The sequence below is a fragment of the Lissotriton vulgaris genome, chromosome 9, assembly GCF_964263255.1.
Source record: "Lissotriton vulgaris chromosome 9, aLisVul1.2, whole genome shotgun sequence".
Classification (NCBI taxonomy): Eukaryota; Metazoa; Chordata; class Amphibia; order Caudata; family Salamandridae; genus Lissotriton; species Lissotriton vulgaris.
This window is the reverse complement of record NC_141697.1, coordinates 819,906,315-819,928,758: the sequence shown is the minus strand read 5'-3', so window position 1 is coordinate 819,928,758 and position 22,444 is coordinate 819,906,315. Positions and strand designations below refer to the sequence as shown.

Sequence of the window (22,444 nt, the reverse complement as noted above, 5' to 3'; positions counted from 1 at the left end):
TCTCTCCACTCTCTCTCCACTCTCTCCCCACACTCTCCCTACACTCTCCCCACACCCTCTCCACACTCTCCCCACACTCTCTCCACTCTCCCCTCAACTCTCTCTCCACTGTCTCTCTCTCCACTATCTCTCCACGGTCTCTCACTCTCTCTACTCTCTCCTCTCTCTCTCTCTCCACACTCTCTCTCTCTCTCGCCACTCTCTCTCTCTCTCTCTCTCCACTCTCTCTATCCACTATCTCTCTCTCTCCACTCTCTCTCCTCTCTCCTCTTTCTCCACTCTCTCTCTACTTTCTCTCCGCTCTCACTATACTTCCACTATCTCTCTCTCTCCACTCTCTCTCCTCTCTCCTCTTTCTCCACTCTCTCTCTACTTTCTCTCCGCTCTCACTATACTCCCTATCCACTCTCACTGTACTCCCTATCCACTCTCTCTCTCCAATCACTCTCTCCACTCTCTTTCTCTCCACTCACTCTCTCTCCACTCACTCTCTCTCCACTCTCTCTCCACTGTCTCTCTCTCCACTCTCTCTCACTCTCTCCACTCTCTCTCACTCTCTCCACTCTCTCTCCACTCTCCCTCTCCTCTCTCTACTTTTCCTTCTCTCTCTATACTCTCCCTCCATTCTCTCTACTCTCTCCACACTCTCTATTCTCTCCACACTCTCTATTCTCTCCACACTCTCTACTCTCTCCACACTCTCTACTCTCTCCACACTCTCTACTCTCTCCACACTCTCTACTCTCTCCACACTCTCTACTCTCTCCACACTCTCTACTCTCTCTCCACTTGCCACTCTCTCTCCACTTTCTCTCTCCACTCTCTACTCTCTCTCTCTCTACTCTCTCCACTCTCTCTCTCTCTCTCTCTCTCTCTCTCTCTCTCTCTCTCTCTCTCTCCACTCTCTCTCGCTCCACTCTCTCTCTCTCCACTCTCTCTTTCCACTGTCTCTCACTCTCTCCACTCTCTCTCCACTCTCTCCCCACACTCTCTCCACTCTCTCTCCACTCTCCCTCCACTCTCCCTCAACTCTCTCTCCACTGTCTCTCTCTCCACTATCTCTCCACGGTCTCTCACTCTCTCTACTCTCTCCTCTCTCTCTCTCCTCTCTCTCTCTCTCTCTCTCTCTCTCTCTCTCTCTCTCTCTCTCTCTCCACTCTCTCTATCCACTATCTCACTCTCTCCACTCTCTCTCCACTCTCTCTCTCCACTCTCTCTCTCCTCTCTCCTCTTTCTCCACTCTCTCTCTACTTTCACTCCGCTCTCACTATACTTCCTATCCACTCTCACTATACTCCCTATCCACTCTCTCTCTCCACTCTCTTTCTCTCCACTCACTCTCTCTCCACTCACTCTCTCTCTCCACTCTCTCACCACTCTCTCCAGTGTCTCTCCCCACTGTCTCTCTCCACTCTCTCCCCACTGTCTCTCTTCACTGTCTCTCTTCACTGTCTCTCTCCACTCTTTCTCCACTCTCTCTCCCCACTCTCTCTCCACTCTCTCTCCACTCTCTCTCTCCACTCTCTCTACTCTCTCTCTCCTCTCTCTCTCTCTCTACTCTCCCTCTCCACTCTCGCTCTCCACTCTCGCTCTCCACTCTCGCTCTCCACTGTCTCTCTCTCCGCTGTCTCTCTCCCCACTCTCTCTCCCCACTCTCTCTACTCTCTCTCTCCACTCTCTCTTGCTCCACTCTCTCTCTTGCTCCACTCTCACTCTTGCTCCACTCTCTCTCGCTCCACTCTCTCTCGCTCCACTCTCTCTCACTCCACTCTCTCTCACTCCACTCTCACTCTCACTCCACTATCTCTCTCTCTCCACTCTCTCTCACAAGTCAAGTCAAGTCAAGTCAGAGAATTTATATAGCGCACTACATACCCAGAGGGTCCCAAGGCGCTTAGAGAGGAGAGGAGGATTATTTGTCAAATATCCACGTTTTAAGTTGCTTTCTGAATGCTAGGTGGTTCTGGGTAAGGCGAAGGTAAGCGGGGAGTGAGTTCCAAGTTTTAGCTGCCAGGTATGAGAAGGATCTGCCTCCCATGGTGGTCTTGTTGATGCGAGGTACAGTGGCGAGGGCTTGGCTGGAAGAACGTAGTTGGCGCTGCCTTGCACCCTTCTCCTCTCTACCTTGCACCCTTCTCCTCTCTACCTTGCACCCTTCTCCCCTCCGCCTTGCACCCATCTCCTCTCCGCCTTGCACCCATCTCCTCTCCGCCTTGCACCCATCTCCTCTCTACCTTGCACCCTTCTCCCCTCTGCCTTGCACCCTTCTCGGCCCCCCCCATGCGGACACCCACACGGTGCTTACCTGAGGGCACCATTTTTCTGCCTAATCCCTTCTCATATGAGCTTTGCCCTGGAGAATGCTCTCTCTGGGGGCCCACACTACCACCCTTGTCAGGGTCGTGAGCAGTGCTCTGTGCTGCCTTCTGCTCTCTCTCTAGGGCCTCCACCCCCCACTCCTTGTCAGGGTCCTTAGCAGTGCTCTGTGCTGCCTCCTGCTCACTCTCTAGGGCCCCCACCCCGTCCTTGTCAGGGTTCTGAGCAGTGCTCTGTGCTGCCTCCTGCTCTCTGGGGCCCCCAACCCCGTCCTTGTCAGGGTCCTGAGCAGTGCTCTGTGCTGCCTCCTGCTCTCTCTGAGGCCCCCACCCCGTCCTTGTCAGGATCCTGAGCAGTGCTCTGTGCTGCCTCCTGCTCTCTGGGTCCCCTCGTCCTTGTCAGGGTCCAGAGCAGTGCTCTGTGCTGCCTCCTGCTCTCTCTCTGGCGCCCCCACCCCGTCCTTGTCAGGATCCTGAGCAGTGCTCTGTGCTGCCTCCTGCTCTCTGGGTCCCCCCGTCCTTGTCAGGGTCCCGAGCAGTGCTCTGTGCTGCCTCCTGTTCTCTCTCTTATATCAAGAACATTGGTTCCAGTGGCGTAATCTAAATCAATAACTTTTAATTGTTATGCTCAATGGCAATAATTATTACTGCTGAGGATTGAGAATGGCGGAAAGAAATACACTCACAATTATATTGTATACTTTTTACTTTATAGACTCTTATTGAAAGAAATTTTTTTCATACATACTGATTCATAGGAAAAACACAAACAATACATAAGGGTGCAGTGTGTCCCAAGTGTGTCAAAAACAACCAAACTCACAGTACATAAAACATGAAAGCTCAAAAGGCACAGTGGTTTCCAACTGAATATATATATTGGAAAAAGACCCAAAGAAATTACTATAATTATAATGAGTGAATCTACACAATCATAGGCACTCTCTTTTAAGGGTTCTTTTTCACGTGGGCGTCGATGGCGTTTCGACCCTATGGGGTTGGGGTCTCGTCAGGACATCTAAAAATTGGAGTACAAAAAAGGCTATGAGTCTAATGTATGACCGTTATATATATTAATTTAATTAATTTAGAAAAAGTAGGGACCTGTATACCTGGTTTCTATTCCTATGATCACCCATGCGTGGTGAAAGAAAAAAGATTCAAACACTTACAAGTGACCCAGCCGGGCACTGTTGGATTTTTCAAAAAACAAGAGAATAAAGGAGTAATTAGTGAAAGGTTAATGCCATATGAATAATTTAGGCAAACAAGCACCGTACATAAATTTGGTACTTACCACTTGTAGTGGTCGGGAATGCGCCGTATGTAGCGCGCAGTAATAGAGTTAAAAGCTTTTGATGATGTAGGTTACACCTAGTGAAATAATATATGCCATAAGTACATCGCGTTTAAGATTGATGGTTCGTATGACCCCATGGTATAGAAGTAATTACCTGCAATGGGTGTGCCATATATGAGATATCTCAATGATATCCAATTCCGTGTGTCAATTTATACATCAGGCTGGGGTAAGTTCGTTTTCAATTTTGTCAAGGGTAATACCTATATTAATAAAAGAAGGGGTAGAGGGTGGGACTTATTGCATATACTATGCGAAGTGTTTGTATCTCGCAATGCCAAAAGATTTAAGCGAGGAGTACTGGGACGTACCTTATTTCTGTAGAGCCCAGTCGCGTCTAACAGCTTCCCGCTTCCGTGTTACACGGCTCCTCCTGCTCTTGTTTTGCAGTTTCATGTAAGACCTGACGGCGCGAGTTCCGAAAAATCGAGCACGGTCAGGTGAATGAAACAAACGCTACCTCCTAGTTTGTAGAGGACAGACTCGGGGGATTTTGGAAGTTCTTTTCTCTTTCTTATTTGTTAACGTAATATTCAGAACAAGTTCTAAAATATATATTTTAGTGTCATTATTTCCAACGATTTTTTTACATTTTGTAAAGGGAATCGTTAGTATAGCAAAGTCCAGACTAGTTTATGCACAGGGTGATAATCAGCATTTACTAGTCAAGGTTGATAATTGGAAAGCGCTAGAGCAGATGATAGCACATTTTTATGTACTATCAAGGCAATGAGCAACTAAAAGGCAATTTAGTCACTGCAGGGGACTACACACCTGGATGTGTCGTTTTTGTATGATATCGCAATTATATATCATAATCCGAATCTAAGGGACTTACAGATAATTAAAAAATTGAAGAATGAGACAACCAATGGAAAGTAAAGGGTGGCGCAATCATATGTATCAAGACTTCAATACCTGGCATAGCCATACTCGCTTACAGTCACATTATAATTAGTGCAATAGAATATACACCATATAATATCTAGAAATTAGTATCCATATACACATTTGTAAATATTACATCCATGTGAAAGAGTAATTACATCCCACATGTACATTGAATTAGACATTGATCAAGCGGAGCATCATCATTCTTTACAAAAGGTATAATAGTGTAACACAATCTTCTTGAGCAACATATCAGTATAAAGCAGACTAGTATGTGATGTTTGAAACATATCCTCTCCATTCATCTTCTGAGTTCAAGCCATGGTTGATAGAGTCAATTCTATCTATCCAATGGCATTCTCTGCGTTGTAGGATGTTTGAAATATCTCCACCTCTCTCAGGTACTGATATGTTATCTATCACTTGCCATCTAATTTGGTCAGCGTTGTGATTGAGTTCTTTGTAATGTGTTACAAGGGGTGCAGTCAGAATGAGTTTTCTAATCCGACTTCTATGTTGGCCTATTCTGGCTTTTATAGGCTGTTGTGTCTGCCCAATGTAGGGTAGACCACAAGGGCACCAAATGCAATAAACAACACTACGTGTGTTACAATTTGAGAATGTCTGCAATGTGTGTGTAACATTTCCATGTTGGAACAGAGTTGTCTTAAAAGTCAAGGGGCAGGCTACACAGTTTCCACATGGATGGTGACCTATCACCGGTGGTAGATTCCAGACAGACTCCAATGTACCCTTTGCATCTCTTGAATTTTCATTGGAGGAGTGCACCAAATGATCTTTTAAGTTCTTAGCTCTCTTAAATGCAAAGAGTGGCACTTCAATTGAGGGATCAATGTTTTGTATAATATGCCAGTGTTTCATTATCAAGCTACGTATCTTGTTTGTATGGGTACCAAAGGTAGTCGCACAGACAATCTTTTGTGTGTTTTTTTTGGGGCGTGTTACCAAAAGCTCTTCCCGTGGACAGTACCACGCACGTTTCAGCGATCTTTTGATCAATTTGTTGGGATATCCTCTATTTAGTAATTTTACTTTCAGGGTATTTGCTTCTCTCATGTAGTCCTCCCTCCGGGCACAGTTGCGACGAATGCGCAAAAATTGCCCAAAGGGAAGGCCATCTCTAAGGGCCCTCGGATGATGGCTCTGGTAAGAAAGCAAAGTGTTCCTTTCTGTCTCTTTCCTATGTAGTGATGTAATCAATTTTTCTCCATCACTAAAGATGTTAAGGTCAAGGAAAGCAATAGTGTCCTTGGAAATTGTGGATGTGAACTTAAGATGGTGTTGTATGGTGTTCAAATAAACAAGAAAAGCATCAAAATCTTCCCTGGTTCCATTCCACACCAGAAAAATATCATCAATATACCGATACCAACATTTAATGTTGGTACGGTAAGGATTTTGATCATTGATGGCAAAAGATCTTTCCACATGATCCATATAGATATTCGCCAGATTGGGAGCAAAAATTGCTCCCATACTGGTCCCACCACATTGTTGAAAATATACCCCCTTATGTACAAAGTAGTTTCTCTGGAGTACAATGCGATTATAAATGAGGTGGGCACGTTCTCAGGTCTTATTCTGGTGTCCAGAAGATCAGCAATGATGTTAATGCTTTCCTCTTGGGGGATGTTCGTATATAGTGACGAAATATCTAAAGTCACTAACCAGTCTGTGTTATCATCAAAAGGAATAGTGTCAACCAAATTGATCATGTGCATGGTGTCCCGCACATAGCTTGGTTATTCAGGGACATAGTCTCGAATAAAAAAATCAACATATTTGCCTATAGGCTCTAAAATTGAACCACAACCCGATAAAATTGGTCGGCCAGGGGGATCTGTGATGCTTTTATGTATTTTGGGCAGTGTGTACAAAACCGGTGTCCTAGGATTTGGAGAATTTAGGAAGGAGTGTTCATGTTTGCTCAAGAAGCCCAGATCAAGACCTTGTGTGGTAATATTGAGTATCTCATCTCGTATGTCATTTATGGGGTTATGTGTAAGTTTCTTATAATGTTTGGGTTCGGAGATCTGCTGATTTATAACTGTTTCGTAATCAGTCATATTTTGTACAACAATTCCCCCACCCTTGTCCGCTGGTTTCAGTATTATGGACGAATCTTGTTTTAAGACATTTAGTGCTTGGCGCTCAAGAAGTGAGATGTTGTAAGGAATAAATTGTTTGGTGGTGCGCAAAATATCCACATTTTTCAAAATTATCTTTTCAAAGGTAATGAGTTCCGATGGCATCAAACTATTGTTAGGATAGAATGTGGAAGGGGGTCTTAGTCCTGTTACTGATTCTTTTCCTGAATATTCCCTGTCTTTAAAGAATATTCGCCGACGGATCTTTCTAAAGAACTGAAACAGTTCCGACTTAAGATTAAAGAAATTTGTGTTTTCTGTTACCACATAGGACAAACCTTTACTCAACAGAGATGTTTCCGCACAAGATAGTATATGATCAGACAAATTAAAAATAGGGATAATTTCTCTATTATCTTCGATGGTGATCCTCTGTTCTAATAAGGTTGGGGCCCCCACTGATAATGTTTGTTGCGGGTTTGTCGCTCTCCGGCATACTGATGCCATATTCGTCTCTTGGGTCTTCCTCCCCTCCCTAAAAAAGGTTGGCCTTGATGGGTATTCAAATTACTGGGGCCAGGAGAGTTATTGGAGTCACTTGAATCACCTGACGACTCTGAAAAGGTCACAGGTTGATTCCTTTTGAAACGACCCCAAGTTTGTTGTCTGTTGGGATTTTGAAAATTAGCAAAATAGTCTTCCTTTAAGTAAGGGAAGGCCTTTTCTTTAGTGAAAATTTTTATATCCTTTGATACCTTATCAGCCTTCTTTTTGAGTTCGAAGGTATTAAAATCTTCTATGGTCTTATTTAGTTTATCTAATAAGGTTTGCGCTTCTGTTACTCCGTCTCCCCCCAGAAGTTCTTTCTCCAATTCTTCTATTTCAAGAAGTTCCGCCTTGGAATGTTCTATGGCCGTTTCTACCCCTAAGACCATCCAATGTCTCGAACACGTCACTGAAATGTTACAAAAGCTCCCCTTAAATTTTAGATCTTCACGATTAATTAATCACCCTGGTTCCTTGTGAGTAGGGTCTCCCTTGTCCTTTGTGAAAATCCTGTTCTCTCTCTGGCGCCCCCACCCCCGTCCTTGTCAGGGTCCTGAGCAGTGCTCTGTGCTGCCTCCTCTCTCTCTGGGGCCCCCAGCCCCCCTGTCCTTGTCAGGGTCCTGAGAAGTGCTCTGTGCTGCCTCCTCTCTCTCTGGGGCCCCCAGCCCCCCTGTCCTTGTCGGGGTCCCGAGCAGTGCTCTGTGCTGCCTCCTCTCTCTCTGGGGCCCCCAGCCCTTGTCCTTGTCAGGGTCCTGAGCAGTGCTCTGTGCTGCCTCCTGCTCTCACTCTGCCCCCCTCCTTGTCAGGGTCCCGAGCAGTGCTCTGTGCTGCCTCCTGCTCTCTCTCTGCTCCCCCCTCCTTGTCAGGGCCTGAGCAGTGCTCTGTGCTGCCTCCTGCTCTCTCTGGGGCCCCCACGCCCGTCCTTGTCAGGGTCCTGAGCAGTGCTCTGTGCTGCCTCCTCTCTCTCTGGGGCCCCGCCCCCCCTCCGTCCTTGTCAGGGTCCTGAGCAGTGCTCTGTGCTGCCTCCTCTCTCTCTGAAGCCCCCAGCCTCCGTCCTTGTCAGGGTCCCGAGCAGTGCTCTGTGCTGCCTCCTCTCTCTCTGGGGTCCCCAGCCCCCGTCCTCGTCAGGGTCCCGAGCAGTGCTCTGTGCTGCCTCCTGCTCTCTCTCTCGGCCCCCTCCCCCTCCTTGTCAGGGTCCTGAGCAGTGCTCTGTGCTGCCTCCTGCTCTCTCTCTGGGGCCCACCACCCCGTCCTTGTGAGGGTCCTGAGCAGTGCTCTGTTCTGCCTCCTGCTCTCTCTCTCTGACCCACCCCCCTCCTTGTCAGGGTCCTGAGCAGTGCTCTGTGCTGCCTCCTGTTCTCTCTCTGGGCCCCCTCCCCCTCCTTGTCAGGGTCCTGAGCAGTGCTCTGTGCTGCCTTCTGCTCTCTGGGGCCCGCACCCCCACCCCCATCCCTGTCCTTGACTCTTCTCAGAGGAGCAGAGCCCTGTGGGGAATGCTGGGCCTGGCACCTCTGACTGAAGAGAAACACTGTAAGTTGATACTTTGTTTCTCTTCAGTCAGAGGGAGTGGGTGACGGGCTCAGAGCAGGCTGCAGACAGCATGCACGCACCTGCTTTGGAGGGAGAGAGGCTTGCTTTAGCTGAGGGGTGCCGAGGCCCCTTTAATTTACTGAAGAGAGTGGGTGCGTGGGTTGTTACGCCCATGAGCAGTGCACTCTCTCCTCTCCGTGTCGCAGTGTTTGCTGTGTCTGTTTGCTCTTCCTTCCCTTTGATCTGCTCCATGCACGCAGGTTACGTGCACGGCCCCGGTCTTGTATACACACAAGCAGCTGGAAGATTGTGTGCCGTTTCTGCTTCTGAAAGGATGTGTGGTGTTTGATGTGTATGGCGCTGGTTGTTGAAGAGCACACGGCGTGTGTGCTCTGCACTCCCTCTTTATCTTTGAAATACTTTGCACCGGGGTGAGGTGCAAGTTGTGTTTTGATGCTTTCACTTTTGGGAGTTACTTAACCCCGACTGCACAATTAATCGACTGTCTGTGGTCCCAGGAAGGGTCTTGTGTGCTGTGGGTGATAGTGCACTGATCAACTTGTGAAAGTTGTGTCAACTTGTGAAGGTTGTGTACTCTGCAAGTGCGTGTGTTGTACATCGTCTTACAAACAGCTGTTTGGTGAGCGGTGTGCCCCTTCACAAGTTTTATTGACCGAAAGTGCCCATGATTCGCTTATCATGTGCATGTAGGTTTGGGGGTGTGGGTGTATTTAGTTCTTAAGAGTAGGAGCCAGTAGTGTCCCTCGCCATGTTGGCATTCGTGGCTCCTTTGGAAGGGGTTCACTAACTCTATAAAGTGTCAGACACAGGTTTTCACCAACACAAGTCCTCTGTGTCACTGGTGGATTTCAGGGCAGCGGTGGCCCGCTCCCTGAGGGGTATGTATGGTGTCTTAATGGGCATGGTTTCATTGTCCCACTCCGGGGTCCTGCATATTAGCAGCGTAATATGGTGCACGCCTAGCACAATTGTCTGTTTTGCTGCTAGTGCACTGTGACGTCACACTCTATGGTGGTGTGGTGGTGACGTCACACTCTATGGTGGTGTGGTGATAGCCTTTCTGTAGTGTTTACAACACCTGATGAATTGTTCTTAAACCTACTCTCTGGGGGTTGTGCAGGGTGTCCACACGAGACAGTGCACCGCTCTGGTGCTTCATTTTAGCTGCTTGCGCACAGTGTTTTCACAGTATGGAGCGTGTTTCTCTCCCCTGCACTTTAGGGCCTGGCATGGTCTGTACAAGATGGAGCTTTACTTGGTTCTCAGATGTGGGGGCTAGATCATTGTATGTTCCTGGCCCAGTGCATGCTTCTGTTGCCTGTGTACTTGGGTCTTGCACAATGTTTCACAAGATTGTGTGCACCCCAGTTATCCGCCTTGCGGGTGGTGCTCTATTTTCACAGCAAGCGTATTAACGCCATTGTCTGTGTTCATTGAGACATAAGCTCTTCACCATCTGTGCACATGGTATATATCTATCTTCATGCCTCGCTCACTTGTCACAAATGTTTCACGAGACCAGCCTTGGGATGTTTGTATAAACAGTGGTGACTGCATGCAGCAAATGAACACTGATGGAGCACAGGTCACACAATCCAGCCCCTTGCCAGATCGCCAGTCGGCTTTCTTGGGACATCTCTGCACACCATGCAAAGTCTTAGGTTCCCGTCATCCATCCTCTCAGCATCAGCACAGTACCCTGGTACATTCCCTTCTGTGCACTACTGACATCACATCTACTGCTCCACCGTTTTTATAATTCACATGTGCAAGTTGTTTATTTACCACTGAATACAACATGCTTCACGGAATTCAAAGAAATTAGTAAAACACTAAAAAGAAGGGACAAGAATTGCTAAAAGCACCGCTTAGACTCAATTATAAATATACGGAGCAGGGGAAGTGCAAAATAATCCCACATTCTTAATGATCAGAAACAGTTTTCCCTTATGTTATTCTTTACATGACATTTGCTAAAGTACATCAAACTAGTCTCGAGCGTAATTTTCATTTACAAAACTTGTGCAAAGTCCACCCTGTAAGAGACAGATGTGTATACAAAATGCCACGTAGGAATGAAAACAAGCATTGGGATAGACAATAGGTCTCGCCTTTGGGACCTTCTAAGTGTTTTAGCCATGCAACAGTTGTTGGTGCACCAAAAATATTGTGCTGCATAACTAAATATTTAGAAGGTCCCAAAAGCGAGACCTATTGGCTATGCCAATGCTTGTTATTTTCTTCCCTTCGCTCTACTTCCAGTGAACAGGGCTGTGTCCAGGCGCACCCTCTTGTCTTCATATGTGTTTTCACATTGTCTGGGACTTGGAAAAATCATCTTGTGCATGTTTGGGGCACCCATGAGTTAGTCTGGAATAAAAGTGTATGTGTTTGGCGTGCGGCTGTCTGTTAAAAGAAAGTCACAAAGGAGGAATATTCAAGTGGCTGAAAACAGAGGGAGTCCATTATTTAAATAGGACTAGTGGGCATATGTGCCATCCTCCGGTTTTGTACTAATATCTTTATTGATGACCTTGTATAAAATGCAGCTCTGACTTTTTACAGAGCAAAGGCAGAACACTTGCTACCTCGACACAACTCGGTCTGTGGATGTAGCTCCGAATTTTTGCTTGAAAAGTGACTGGAGTCTGTTTCTCTGCACAGGAATTGTCGAAGTGCAGACATTCACTTGCCAAACATTGTCATTTTTAAAAACACTCAAAAGATTTTGCAGCAGAAAGGCAATGACTTTTGCGTGTTTGACAACGTTGGCATGAGGACCACCTCAGACGAGATTAAAGAAATATAAGCACATGAAGATACACAATAATAATTTTGGATATATTTGAGAGCGTGCCCATTTTGAAACCGAGCTAGTTCGGTGGGATGGCCGAACCACCTGCCGATTTTGAACTTGTATATTGGTCGATTAGTTTTAATAATATTTTCAATTCAAATAGGCGAGATCCCACTATCATCAAAACAAGCATTTGCGATGCAATAGGTCTCGCATTAGGAAAGTTTGAACTATTGGTATTGTAAATGACATTTTTTTTATTAATGTGTTGGTTTTGAAAATAGCGAAATTAATAGCTTTGTCATTGACAATGCCAATAGTTTTAACTTTGGCAAATGTGACACCTATAGCATTTGTACTGCAATATGTGTAGTATTTACGTGACTTAGATGTGTTGATATTACAAATAACAATGGCTTTTAATTTTTTTTAAATAATTAATACTTAAATGAAAGTTATTGTAATTTATAATTGCAATAGCTTAAACTTTTGTAAATGACTTTTGTGAAGATTATGTTCAGTGTATTTTATTGTGAGAAAAGTGAAATATTAACATCTTTTTTAAAATTTGTAATAAAGCTTGAAACATTGAGAGAACATATTTGAACCAGTTGTTAAATGGTTGCACAGATTGATGCTGTGGTGGAGCTGAGTGATGTTGTGGTGGCGACGAGTGATTCTGTGGCGTTCGGTGATGCTGTGGTAGCGCATAGTGATGTTGTGGTGGTGCTGAGTGATACCTTAGTGATGCGATAGATAGAGTGAGGGCGATAGATAGATAGAGGGAGGGCGATAGATAGAGGGAGGGTGATAGATAGAGGGAGGGCGATAGATAAAGTGAGGGAGGGTGACAGAGGGAGGGAGGGAGGGCGATAGATAGATAGAGTGAGGGCGATAGATAGACAGATAGAGTGAGGGCGATAGATAGACAGATAGAGTGAGGGCGATAGATAGATAGATAGATAGAGTAATGGCGATAGAGGGAGTGCGATAGACAGAGTGAGGATGATAGATAGATAGACAGATAGATAGAGTGAGGGCAATAGATAGAGTGAGGGCAATAGATAGAGTGAGGGCTATAGATAGAGTGAGGGCGATAGATAGAGTGAGGGCGATAGATAGAGTGAGGGCGATAGATAGAGTGAGGGCGATAGATAGAGTGAGGGCGATAGATAGAGTGAGGGCGATAGATAGAGTGAGGGCGATAGATAGAGTGAGGGCGATAGATAGAGTGAGGGTGATAGATAGAGTGAGGGTGATAGATAGAGTGAGGGTGATAGATAGAGTGAGGGCGATAGATAGAGTGAGGGCAATAGATAGATAGAGTGAGGGCGATAGATAGATAGAGTGAGGGCGATAGATAGATATAGTGAGGGCGATAGATACAGTGAGTGTTCCTCATGACTCCTCTTTGGGTCTCACTGACTTCAAGATCTACATGGACCACTTGCAGTCATCGTCATAAACTACGGACTCAACATCGAATCCTACGCCAATGACACCCAGCTGATTCTCTCCTTCACTGACAAACCTACAGCCGCTAAGAGCAACTTTCACAACGGGATGAAGGTAATCGCCGCCTGGATTCTCCCTTGGCCACACACAGAGAATCCCTTGAATTCCCCATGTGAAGTCAGTTTTTACCAGCATGGATAGGGCTGACATATTCCATAACTAATATTATCTGCTCCCCCTTGAGCTTAAATGAGTGAGAAAGGACAAACAAAGCTCGTGAAACCCAGCTGCGGCTCCTCTGCTAAGATAGAGGAGCGTTGCCCCACTGCTCTGCGAGCAGTATAAAATGAAAGCTAAAATGATAATAACGAATTTTATTATGATTTTAGTATTCCTTCCTGCTTAGGTGCAGGGCGGGGCTGGCCAGCGCCGGGGCCAGGGGTCGGAGTGTTAAGCACACTCTAAACTGCACATGACATTTTGCATGGCCCTCTTGGGACGGCCAAACAGTCATGCACACTTTGCATGTTCCCCATCAGGTTGTAATGCACAGCCTGGGGAGGAACATGCACATCTCCCAGTCCCCCTCTGAGCACCGAACCACGGCACACAGACCAATCACAACGCTGCTGTAAGGCAGCGTTGTGATTGGCCTGGTGATTCTGGGAGGCTATGTGCTTCCTGTTCCTGTATTTTTTTTAGTAACTGCTCCACCCCCACCCGCCACACCATTCAGTAGCAACCGCTACTTGTGAAACCCATGGCATGGGGCACATGCTATCAAGAACTTCTATCTTTCCCTTGTACTTAACAAGAGGGAGACATTGTGGTGGTGAGATTCAGGTTTACTTTGCTGCACCCTCATTTGGTCTCACCCAGGAACTCTGGAGCCCTGTGGTTGTGACAATATTTCTGCACCAGACACCTTACATTTTGCGATGTTCTGTAAATATTTTCGCAAGCACAGGAATCAGTTTATCCTACCGTTACTGAAAGTGCTTGATTTCTCACAAGCTCGTCTGACACTTATGTATTTGCAGCTCCTGAAGAATGAACATATTTTATTTTCTGTTTGATGCTTTTTACCTGCAGCCTTGAGATCAAGGCGATCTAGACCTGATTAACCCCGTTGTTGTAGGTGAGGATTATTTTCTGTTTTTTTAGAAATACATTTTTTTTTGTAGGTGAGGATTTTTAATGTAATGCATTGTCAACACAATTTTATCTTTACATTTTTTATGGTATAATAATAACACATTCTCATTTGTTTTTACAGTTTTATGAAGTTTGTTTAATGATTTTATACTCTTATATGGTTATATTTACAAGCAATTAAAGATTTATATGATGCTTCATTTCTTTTTTCAAGCTGGAGTTTGCAGTGCAGATGACCTGCCAGAGTTGTGTCCAAGCTGTTGAACAATGCCTCAAAGGAGTCCAAGGTATGCCGCCTGGGGGAAAAGGACAACTCTTACAGGGCTTGTAGCTGTTCCTTCCCTTGCATCAAAAAGCTTCATGCTGCATTAGCGCACTAGGAGTGCTGGGCCCGATTCACAAAAGTATTCTGAGACAAAATCCTAACCTTCCGCCTTTCGGTATTCACAAAGGGCATTTAGGAGTAGTAAAGTTAGGATTCCTAACTGTACTACTCCTGAATGCCCTTGTGAATACCGAAAGTCGAAAAGTTAGGGTTTTGTCTCCGATTACTTTTGTGAATCGGGCCGCTGTTCCTACTTTGTAAATATGTAATCCTATGCAAGGTAGACGCCTTCGTTTATGTAGTGCTTCAGTGTGCAAGTGACGCTGCTAATGCTGTGTTCTCATTCAAACCTCTGCTAGACAATGTCAACATCATTTTAATTCTTTAATGTACCAGGCTATGAAATAGAGTTACACTGCGAAGCTTAAGACGTTTTGTTGCAATCTATAACTGGTTTTGGCTCGTGTACTTTATATTGTGTATGCTGAGCATTTTTTAGGTCTCGCCTAGCGATGCAGCGCACTTTTGGAAGTGGGATTGGTGACCGCCCTGTGTCCCTTAGGCCCCGCCCACCTGGACTTGACTCGTCTTCTGTTGCTTGTCGGCACTTGAGGTTGGCATGTTGTGTCCTTGCCTCACGCTCAAGCCCCCCTTCTCTGAGAGGCTTGTGTCGTGTCCCACCACCGCAAACCAGTGCTTGTTATTTTATTCAGTGTGTTCATATCCTATTCTTCTCTATTTATATTTAACAAAGTCCAATTTCAATGTGTGTTCATGTTCTAAAATGGTTAAAAACGGAGATCTGGAGGGGCGTGGCCAAGATGGCGGCGGAGTAGGACGCTCTTCCGAGCTGCTCCGGCGTCGATCCGACAAAGCATCTTATAGCACGGTCCTGAGGGAGTGATTTCGCTTCAAAAGTGTTGCGGAAGTCCCCCTGGCATAGCGGAGTGGTTTGGTGCCGTCGGTGGAGCGGAGAGGCTTCGGGGTCGACCACAAGACCCCGGTCTCTCTTGGGTCCTAACGGCCGATATTGAAAGAGGGCGGGCCCCCTGAGATCCCGCCTGGGAGCTTCGGCGCTGATTGAAAGTGGAGCACCGCACCATGTCGGCGAGGCAGCCGATCTAGCTTCCGGTGCAGCTCGGAGGCTCGGAGCGCTTGGCGTTTCTGACCTGTGGCGTGGAGCGAGCCCACGAGGCGTGGAGGCGGAGGATCCGCGGCACCTGGCAGTGTTCATCGAGAGGAGGCCCGGGACATCCGAGCGCCGGCGGCTGTGAGGACTCGGCAACAGGTGTGGGCCTGAGCGTGACTGGTGGTGGAGAGTGGTGCCAGATCAATGGTGGTGCCCGGTGGGCCCCGGTGAGGGCGGATTTGCGTGTGAGGAGGACGCGGCTTACGGGATAGCGGCGGCATTCCTGCGTGGCCGCTACGGGACTTTGGGCCATCCGTACTCTTGTGCATCACCCTGACGCCTGTGACCCTACGAGCACGTGTGGAACGGAGGCCTGGGCCGTTGAGTGTTTTGGAAGTACTACGGCATATAGCTCGAGGCTTGGACATTGGGATCGAGGGCCTCGGCTCTGGACTGGAACGAGCAGCAGGGCCCGCCATCTTGTTTAGCCACGTGGTGCTTGGAAGGAGTGCTGCTCGCCGCCATGTCTAACACGCTGCGCAAGGGGCGCCCGGGGAAGGATGGCGCTTCGAAATCTTCCCAGCAGCCGGCATCTCCAGGAGCTAGTGGCTCATCGAAGCAGTCGGACGATGAGGCGCCGGTGACGAAGGCTTTTATGTCTGAACTCTTTGTCGCCATTAAGGAAGACATCTCCGAGCTCCGCGCACAACTGGCCTCCGATCTACGGGATGTGCGGAGGGACGTGGATGGTATTGGCGAGAGGGTAGCGACTCTGGAGGACCATGATTTAAGTATGGCCAACGATGTACACCTATTACAGCAGGATATCATCCGCCTCACCGAACAGAACCTGGACTTGCAGACGCACACGGAGAACCTAGAAAATCGCTCCCGCAGGAACAACATCCGCATCCGAGCTGTGCCATGGGATGGTGAGGCAGGCGATCTGCGTGGCTATGTTTAAGAGTTGTTCCTCCAGATATTGGATGAGGAAGATGTGCGGGAAATTCAGATGGACAGAGTACATAGAGTGGGGTTGCCTAGACGAGGGGGGGGCCCCCTCCTGACATTCTCGTCTGTGTCCATGATTTTCAGATGAAAGAGCGCATCCTCAGCAAAGCCAGGGCCATCACGTCGTTGCAGTTCAGGGACCACCGCCCTCAGTTGTATCAGGATTTAGCGGCCTCAACGCTACGGAAACGGAGGGAGTTCCGTCCAGTGACTGCTTTTTTGAGGGAGCGTGGCATCGCTTACTCCTGGGGACATCCTTTCAGAATCATCTTCCGGTGGCAGAACCGGCTCGCACAGATTCGCTCACTCCAGGTGGCGAAGGACCTCTTGGGCCTGGAGGATGTGCCACCCTCACAGGGAGCATCAGCTTCCCCGTCTCGGAGGCGCCACCACTCTTCTTCCTGGCACAGGGTGGGCGCTTCCCCTGACCGGCGGCGACCGGATCTCACTACCAGCTTGCAGGAACGGGGCAACGCGGTGGCATCGGTGGCCTCGGCTACCTTGGCTGATACGCAGCAAAGCTCCGGAGCAGCGTGACCCCTGCCTTGATGATGGATCGACGCCGGAGGGGTTCTGGCCTCCTGGTCTGGGGGTATGAATGTACTTTTGGAGGAGACACCCTTGACCGTGGCCATGGGGGACACCGTGTTGGTCCCCCTGACCCACTTCCTGAATGGAAGACCCCTCGCAAACTTTGGACTTCTGGACACGATGAGTAACCTTTTTGAACTCACTGTTTTGACTCTGTTTTTGCTATTGTGTTTTTTCCAAGTGGGGGGGGGGGGGGGGGGGGGGTTGGGAGTTGGGGGGTTTTGGTTGTTGGGGGGGGGGGGCCATGACGGTGGGGAGGGGGGACTGCTGGATGACTGGTTGCTGGTGTGTACGGTGGCTTCGGCTCGGTGTGGGCAAGCTGGTACTGTGGATAGGATTACTTTGGCTGTGGCGTGCTTTGGGCTATGACGGGGGGAGAGTAGCGGACCCTTTGGAAGTTCCTTGGATCAGAGGTCGTCTATCTACGGGGGTGGGGACTCTTAGGGTGACGGGAGAGAGTTTTGGGGTCCATTTCTATTATGCCGATTAGCATAGGGACGTGGAACGTTAAGGGTATGAATTCGCCACAGAAGAGGCAGAAGGTGTGGAAATATGTGGTGGATCATCAACTTGACGTGGTGGGGTTGCAAGAAACGCATCTAGCACGGAAAGATGAGATGCGGCTACGGCATAGGGCTTATCCCATTATCTATAGGTCTTCCGCTGCCACGAAACATAGAGGGGTGGCTCTCCTTTTCCGAGCTGCGCTTCACTTTCAACCTGTGGAAGTGCGTAACGATAAGGACGGCCGTTGGTTGATGGTCAAAGGGCTTATTCAGGGCCGGCTGTGCACTTTTGTGGTGGTGTATTTACCCAACGCAGGTCAGAATAAGTTTTTACAGGATTTGTTGCTGAAGGCTGGAGACTTTGCGGAGGGCCATCTGTTTTTGCTGGGGGATTTTAATCTGGTGTGGGACAAGGATATGGACAGCTCAGGGGGGCATAGGGCGGGTACGGGGGTGTTTTCTGCATCAACACAGCGGGAGGTGGGGGAGCTGGGGCTGATTGATGGCTGGCGTTTTTTCCACCCTACTACAAAGGATTACACATTCTTCTCCCACGTACATCATTCCTATTCCTGTTTGGACTCTATCTTTCTTAGCCAATCACTGCACGGGGACGTGGTAGATGCCGCCATTCTTCCGATATCCGTTTCGGACCATAGTCTGTTGGTGCTTAGCCTTCGCTGGTCGCTGCCTGGTGCGTCGCATCGGAAGTGGTACTTCCCGGCGTCGGTGATTAGGGACGATACGCCCAATAAAGCCTTGCGACTTGCCATTAGAGAATTCTTTGACCTTAACCACCCGTCGGACACCTCACTATCGAACACTTGGGACGCCTTTAAAGCTACGATCAGGGGCACGTGTCTGGGCCTCAACTCGCAGCTTAACGCCTTGCGGAGGAAGGAACGTGAGGCCCTGGAAACTGAGGTGGTCGAACTCGAACGTGCTCATAAACTCAATCCTTCGAGGGTGACCCTCCGTCCGCTGACAGCGGTGAGGGGCAAATTAAAGGCGCACTACGCAAATAGGGCCGAGCTTACGCTCTTGCGACTGGGGCGACAATCCTACGCATGCGGTAACAAGGTGGGCAGGCATTTGGCGCGGCAACTGCGGGATAGGAGAGAGCGGGAATATATAGGAGGGATCAGTGACGCTGCAGGTGTGCTGCATCATCGGGACGGAACGAAGGCCGACTTTTTTGGACGCTTTTACGCCGAATTGTATGTGGGTGATAACTTAGATGCGGAAACACAAAGGGGTTCTTGCGACGTTTGCCTTTACCTCGAGTATCTAGAGAATGGAATGAATTATTGGAGGCGCCGATATCTAGAGAGGAGGTTCTCTCCGCTATCAAAAACTTGAAGTTACACAAGGCCCCGGGCCCGGATGGTTACACCGCGGTCTTTTATAAGACATATGCTACTGAGCTGTGTGACTTCCTAGTGACTCTCTTTAACGATATGGCGTCGTCCGGGACGTCCACAGGGACCCTGGCCGAGGCGGTGATCACGGTCCTGCCGAAACCAGGGAAGGACCCAGCGCAATGTGCTTCATTTCGCCCCATAGCCTTACTTAACATCGACGCAAAATTATACTCGGCGATCCTGGCGAGCCGCTTACAGGATTTAATGCCGGCGATCATCCACCCAGACCAGTCTGGCTTTATTAAATGCCGCCAGACCCACGATAATACCCGTAGAGTGGTTCACCTCATCGAAAAGGCGGACAGGTTCCGCATTCCGGCTGTGCTTGTGGGCCTGGACGCGGAGAAGGCCTTTGACCGAGTAGATTGGGGCTTTCTGTTTAATACGCTGACGGCTTTCGGCTTCTCTGACAAATTCATCACTATGGTGAGGGCAAATTTTTGCAACCCACGCTCGAGAGTAGCAGTGAATGGCCACCTGTCGGACTTCTTCCCACATTCGCGGGGCACCAGACAGGGATGTCCCCTCTCTCCCCTGCTGTTCGCGCTCAGCATTGAGCCTCTGGCGGTGGCGCTGAGGGAACATGAAGGCGTGAAAGGCATACCGTTCACGGGAGAGCAACACAAAATCTCGCTCTTCGCGGACGACATCCTGTTCTCGGTGGCGGACCCGGCAGGCTCCTTGCCTTGCATTAGGGAGATTTTACTGGAATTTGAGGACGTGGCGGGATTTAAAGTGAACTATGGCAAATCTTATATTTTGAATTTGACTCTCTCGCAAACTGACGTGGCGCATGTGCGGGCGTTGACACCATTGGCGTGGGCGACCGGTTCAATTGTTTATCTGGGGGTCCACCTGACTCCGACGGTGAGTAAACTATTCGCAGCCAACTTCCCACCCCTCCTGTCGAAGACCCGGGCCGAATTGGAGAGGTGGAAACCTAAATTCCTGTCCTGGCTGGGTAGGATACATGCGATCAAAATGGTCCTTCTCCCCAAATATTTGTACCTATTCCAGGCCCTGCCTATTCCGCTGGATAGCGCCTACTTCCGGCAGCTTAAAACGCAGATACTGCGATTTGTCTGGCAAGGGGGCCGAGCCCGTCTGTCCTTCACAGTCTTGCGCCGGCCTCGGTCGGAGGGTGGGGTCGGTCTGCCGGACCTGCATCTCTATTATAAGGCTGCCCAACTGAGGGTCATGGTGGAATGGTCGCAGCAGTTTTCAGAAAAACATTGGCTGCATATGGACCGGAGTGTGGCTGGTCGGTCCATTTGGGATTTGGCCTGGAAACCGAAGAAGGACCGCCCCTTGAACGCCTACATCAGTACCCCCACGGGCACTACGCTGAAGGTCTGGGATACCCTGGCTACTGATGAGCGGTGGACAACTTTCGCGTCTCCGTTCACGCCTTTGCATTTCAATCCGGCCTTTCCACCGGCGCTTACCGAGGGGTCCTTTGACGCATGGAGGGAGGGCGGGTGTAGGGCACTAACCCACCTGTTTCATGGCTCGGACCCTTTGACCTTTGCTAACTGTATGCGGGACTATCAGGTGCCGCGGACTGATAGGTATCGGCATGTCCAATTGCTACATTGGGCCACGTCGCCAGGGGTGCTGGAGGCAGCTACGAGGCCTCCCTCGAAGTTTGAGGCTTTTTTGCTGCGGACGTCCACCATGAAGGGAGTCATCTCCTTCCTATATCAATTACTGCTTCAATCTGAACAGTCACCTAGGCCACGCTATATGGAGCAGTGGGAGGAGATGGTGGGGAGGGATGTAACCGACGCCGAATGGTCAGCGCTTTGGAGGGATATAACCCAATTTAACCACTCGATCCACCTAAGGGAGGCTCACTTAAAGACTCTCACGCAATGGTATTTGTGCCCGACTAGGCTCCACCGTATTTATCCGGCTACCTCGGATAAGTGCTGGAGGGGATGTGGACTTCTGGGGGACTTCCACCACATTTGGTGGGACTGCCCGGTGATTAGGCCTTACTGGGACGAAATTCTCTCCCATATCAAAGATAACCTTCAATACCCTATAGAGGACTCTATGGCCTTTGTGCTGCTGGGTCTGCGAGACCCCGGTCTTGAACACCAGACACGATCTGATACAAAGATTCTGTGGTTGTGCTTGGGGGCGGCCAAGCTCACATTGACGGCAGCATGGAAACGGAAGGAGGCACCAGCGATATCCCTTTGGCACGCAAGACTCTGGAGGCTTTTGAGCCTAGAAAGAATGGCGGACATCTTCCTCGGTAATTACAAGAATTTCACGCACATGTGGGGTCACTTGGTAACCTTCCTATCCAAAGGCTTGCCTTCGTTTGTTTGCCCAGCGTCATTGAGATCTCTACACCTCTTCCAAGTTTAGTGTGGCTGCTGAATGAATGTGGTAAGTGTGTGTCGCCGTCATGGGGGGGGGAGGGGGGGGCTGGGAGTTGCACTTTTTCTTTCTTCTTCTTCTTTGCAACCGAGGTGCTTATTCTCGCCGGTAGGCGCATCTGAATGGTCTGTTATAGCTTGAAGACCTGCTTGCTATGGGACATCCTGATTTCGCAAGGCTCCGCACCGATGATGCTTTCTCTTATTGCTTTCTTCTTGCAGGTAACTGGACTGATTGGCTTGATCTCCTTTCTTTGAGATGTAGCATCACCGTCGTTTTAATTTGATTTCTTCCCCCTGCGTGGGGATATGTACGGCACCTCGGTGCTACTTTCCTATGTTTTTTTGGTTATATGCAAAATAAAAATTTTACAAAAAAAAAAAACGGAGATCTGCACTCGGTTATTGCTGCCAGGTTCACACTGCAGAACTTGCTTAGAAGCACTGCAAGAAACTCATACAATAACAACGCAGAGGTCAGAGGTCCTTGCCTAAGCCTTCACTCTTATAGGGCCCACACAGTACAGCATGAAAACTTCTACCAATAGTATACAGCAATGTCTGCTTATTCAACAGTTGTTATTGCCTGGAAAGGAGACAAGTTACAAGGGAATATATAGATTGCCTTCCTTGGTAAAGAAGGCCCGCAGCAGCCAATGCAACCTGCCCCTGTTAGCCAGGCAGAGGGGCGCGTCGATAGAATAGACTCTTTCAGTCAAGGCTTGCGGGCCAGGGATCGATCGATATCTATGCTGGTCAGTAAATGTCCGGTAACAGTGCAGCTGGCTCGGCCAAAAGCTGAAGCAACGGGACCACAGTGAAAATCGTTACAAAACGAGATGCCAAGGGGGTGAAATTCCGTGGGGGTTGTCTTTGTCTTTTGAAGCTGAAACCCG

At 48.6% G+C, this 22,444-nt stretch overlaps 1 protein-coding gene across 1 annotated transcript in view; it reads left to right on the top strand.

Moving 5' to 3' along the window:
- CCS (copper chaperone for superoxide dismutase) overlaps nt 1–22,444 on the top strand; it is a 682,831-nt gene that overhangs the window by 51,488 nt on the left and 608,899 nt on the right. The window contains exon 2 of the mRNA XM_086938555.1: nt 14,393–14,465. Within this exon, the coding sequence (XP_086794681.1) occupies nt 14,393–14,465 (73 nt within the window). The remainder of the gene's footprint in view (nt 1–14,392; nt 14,466–22,444) is intronic.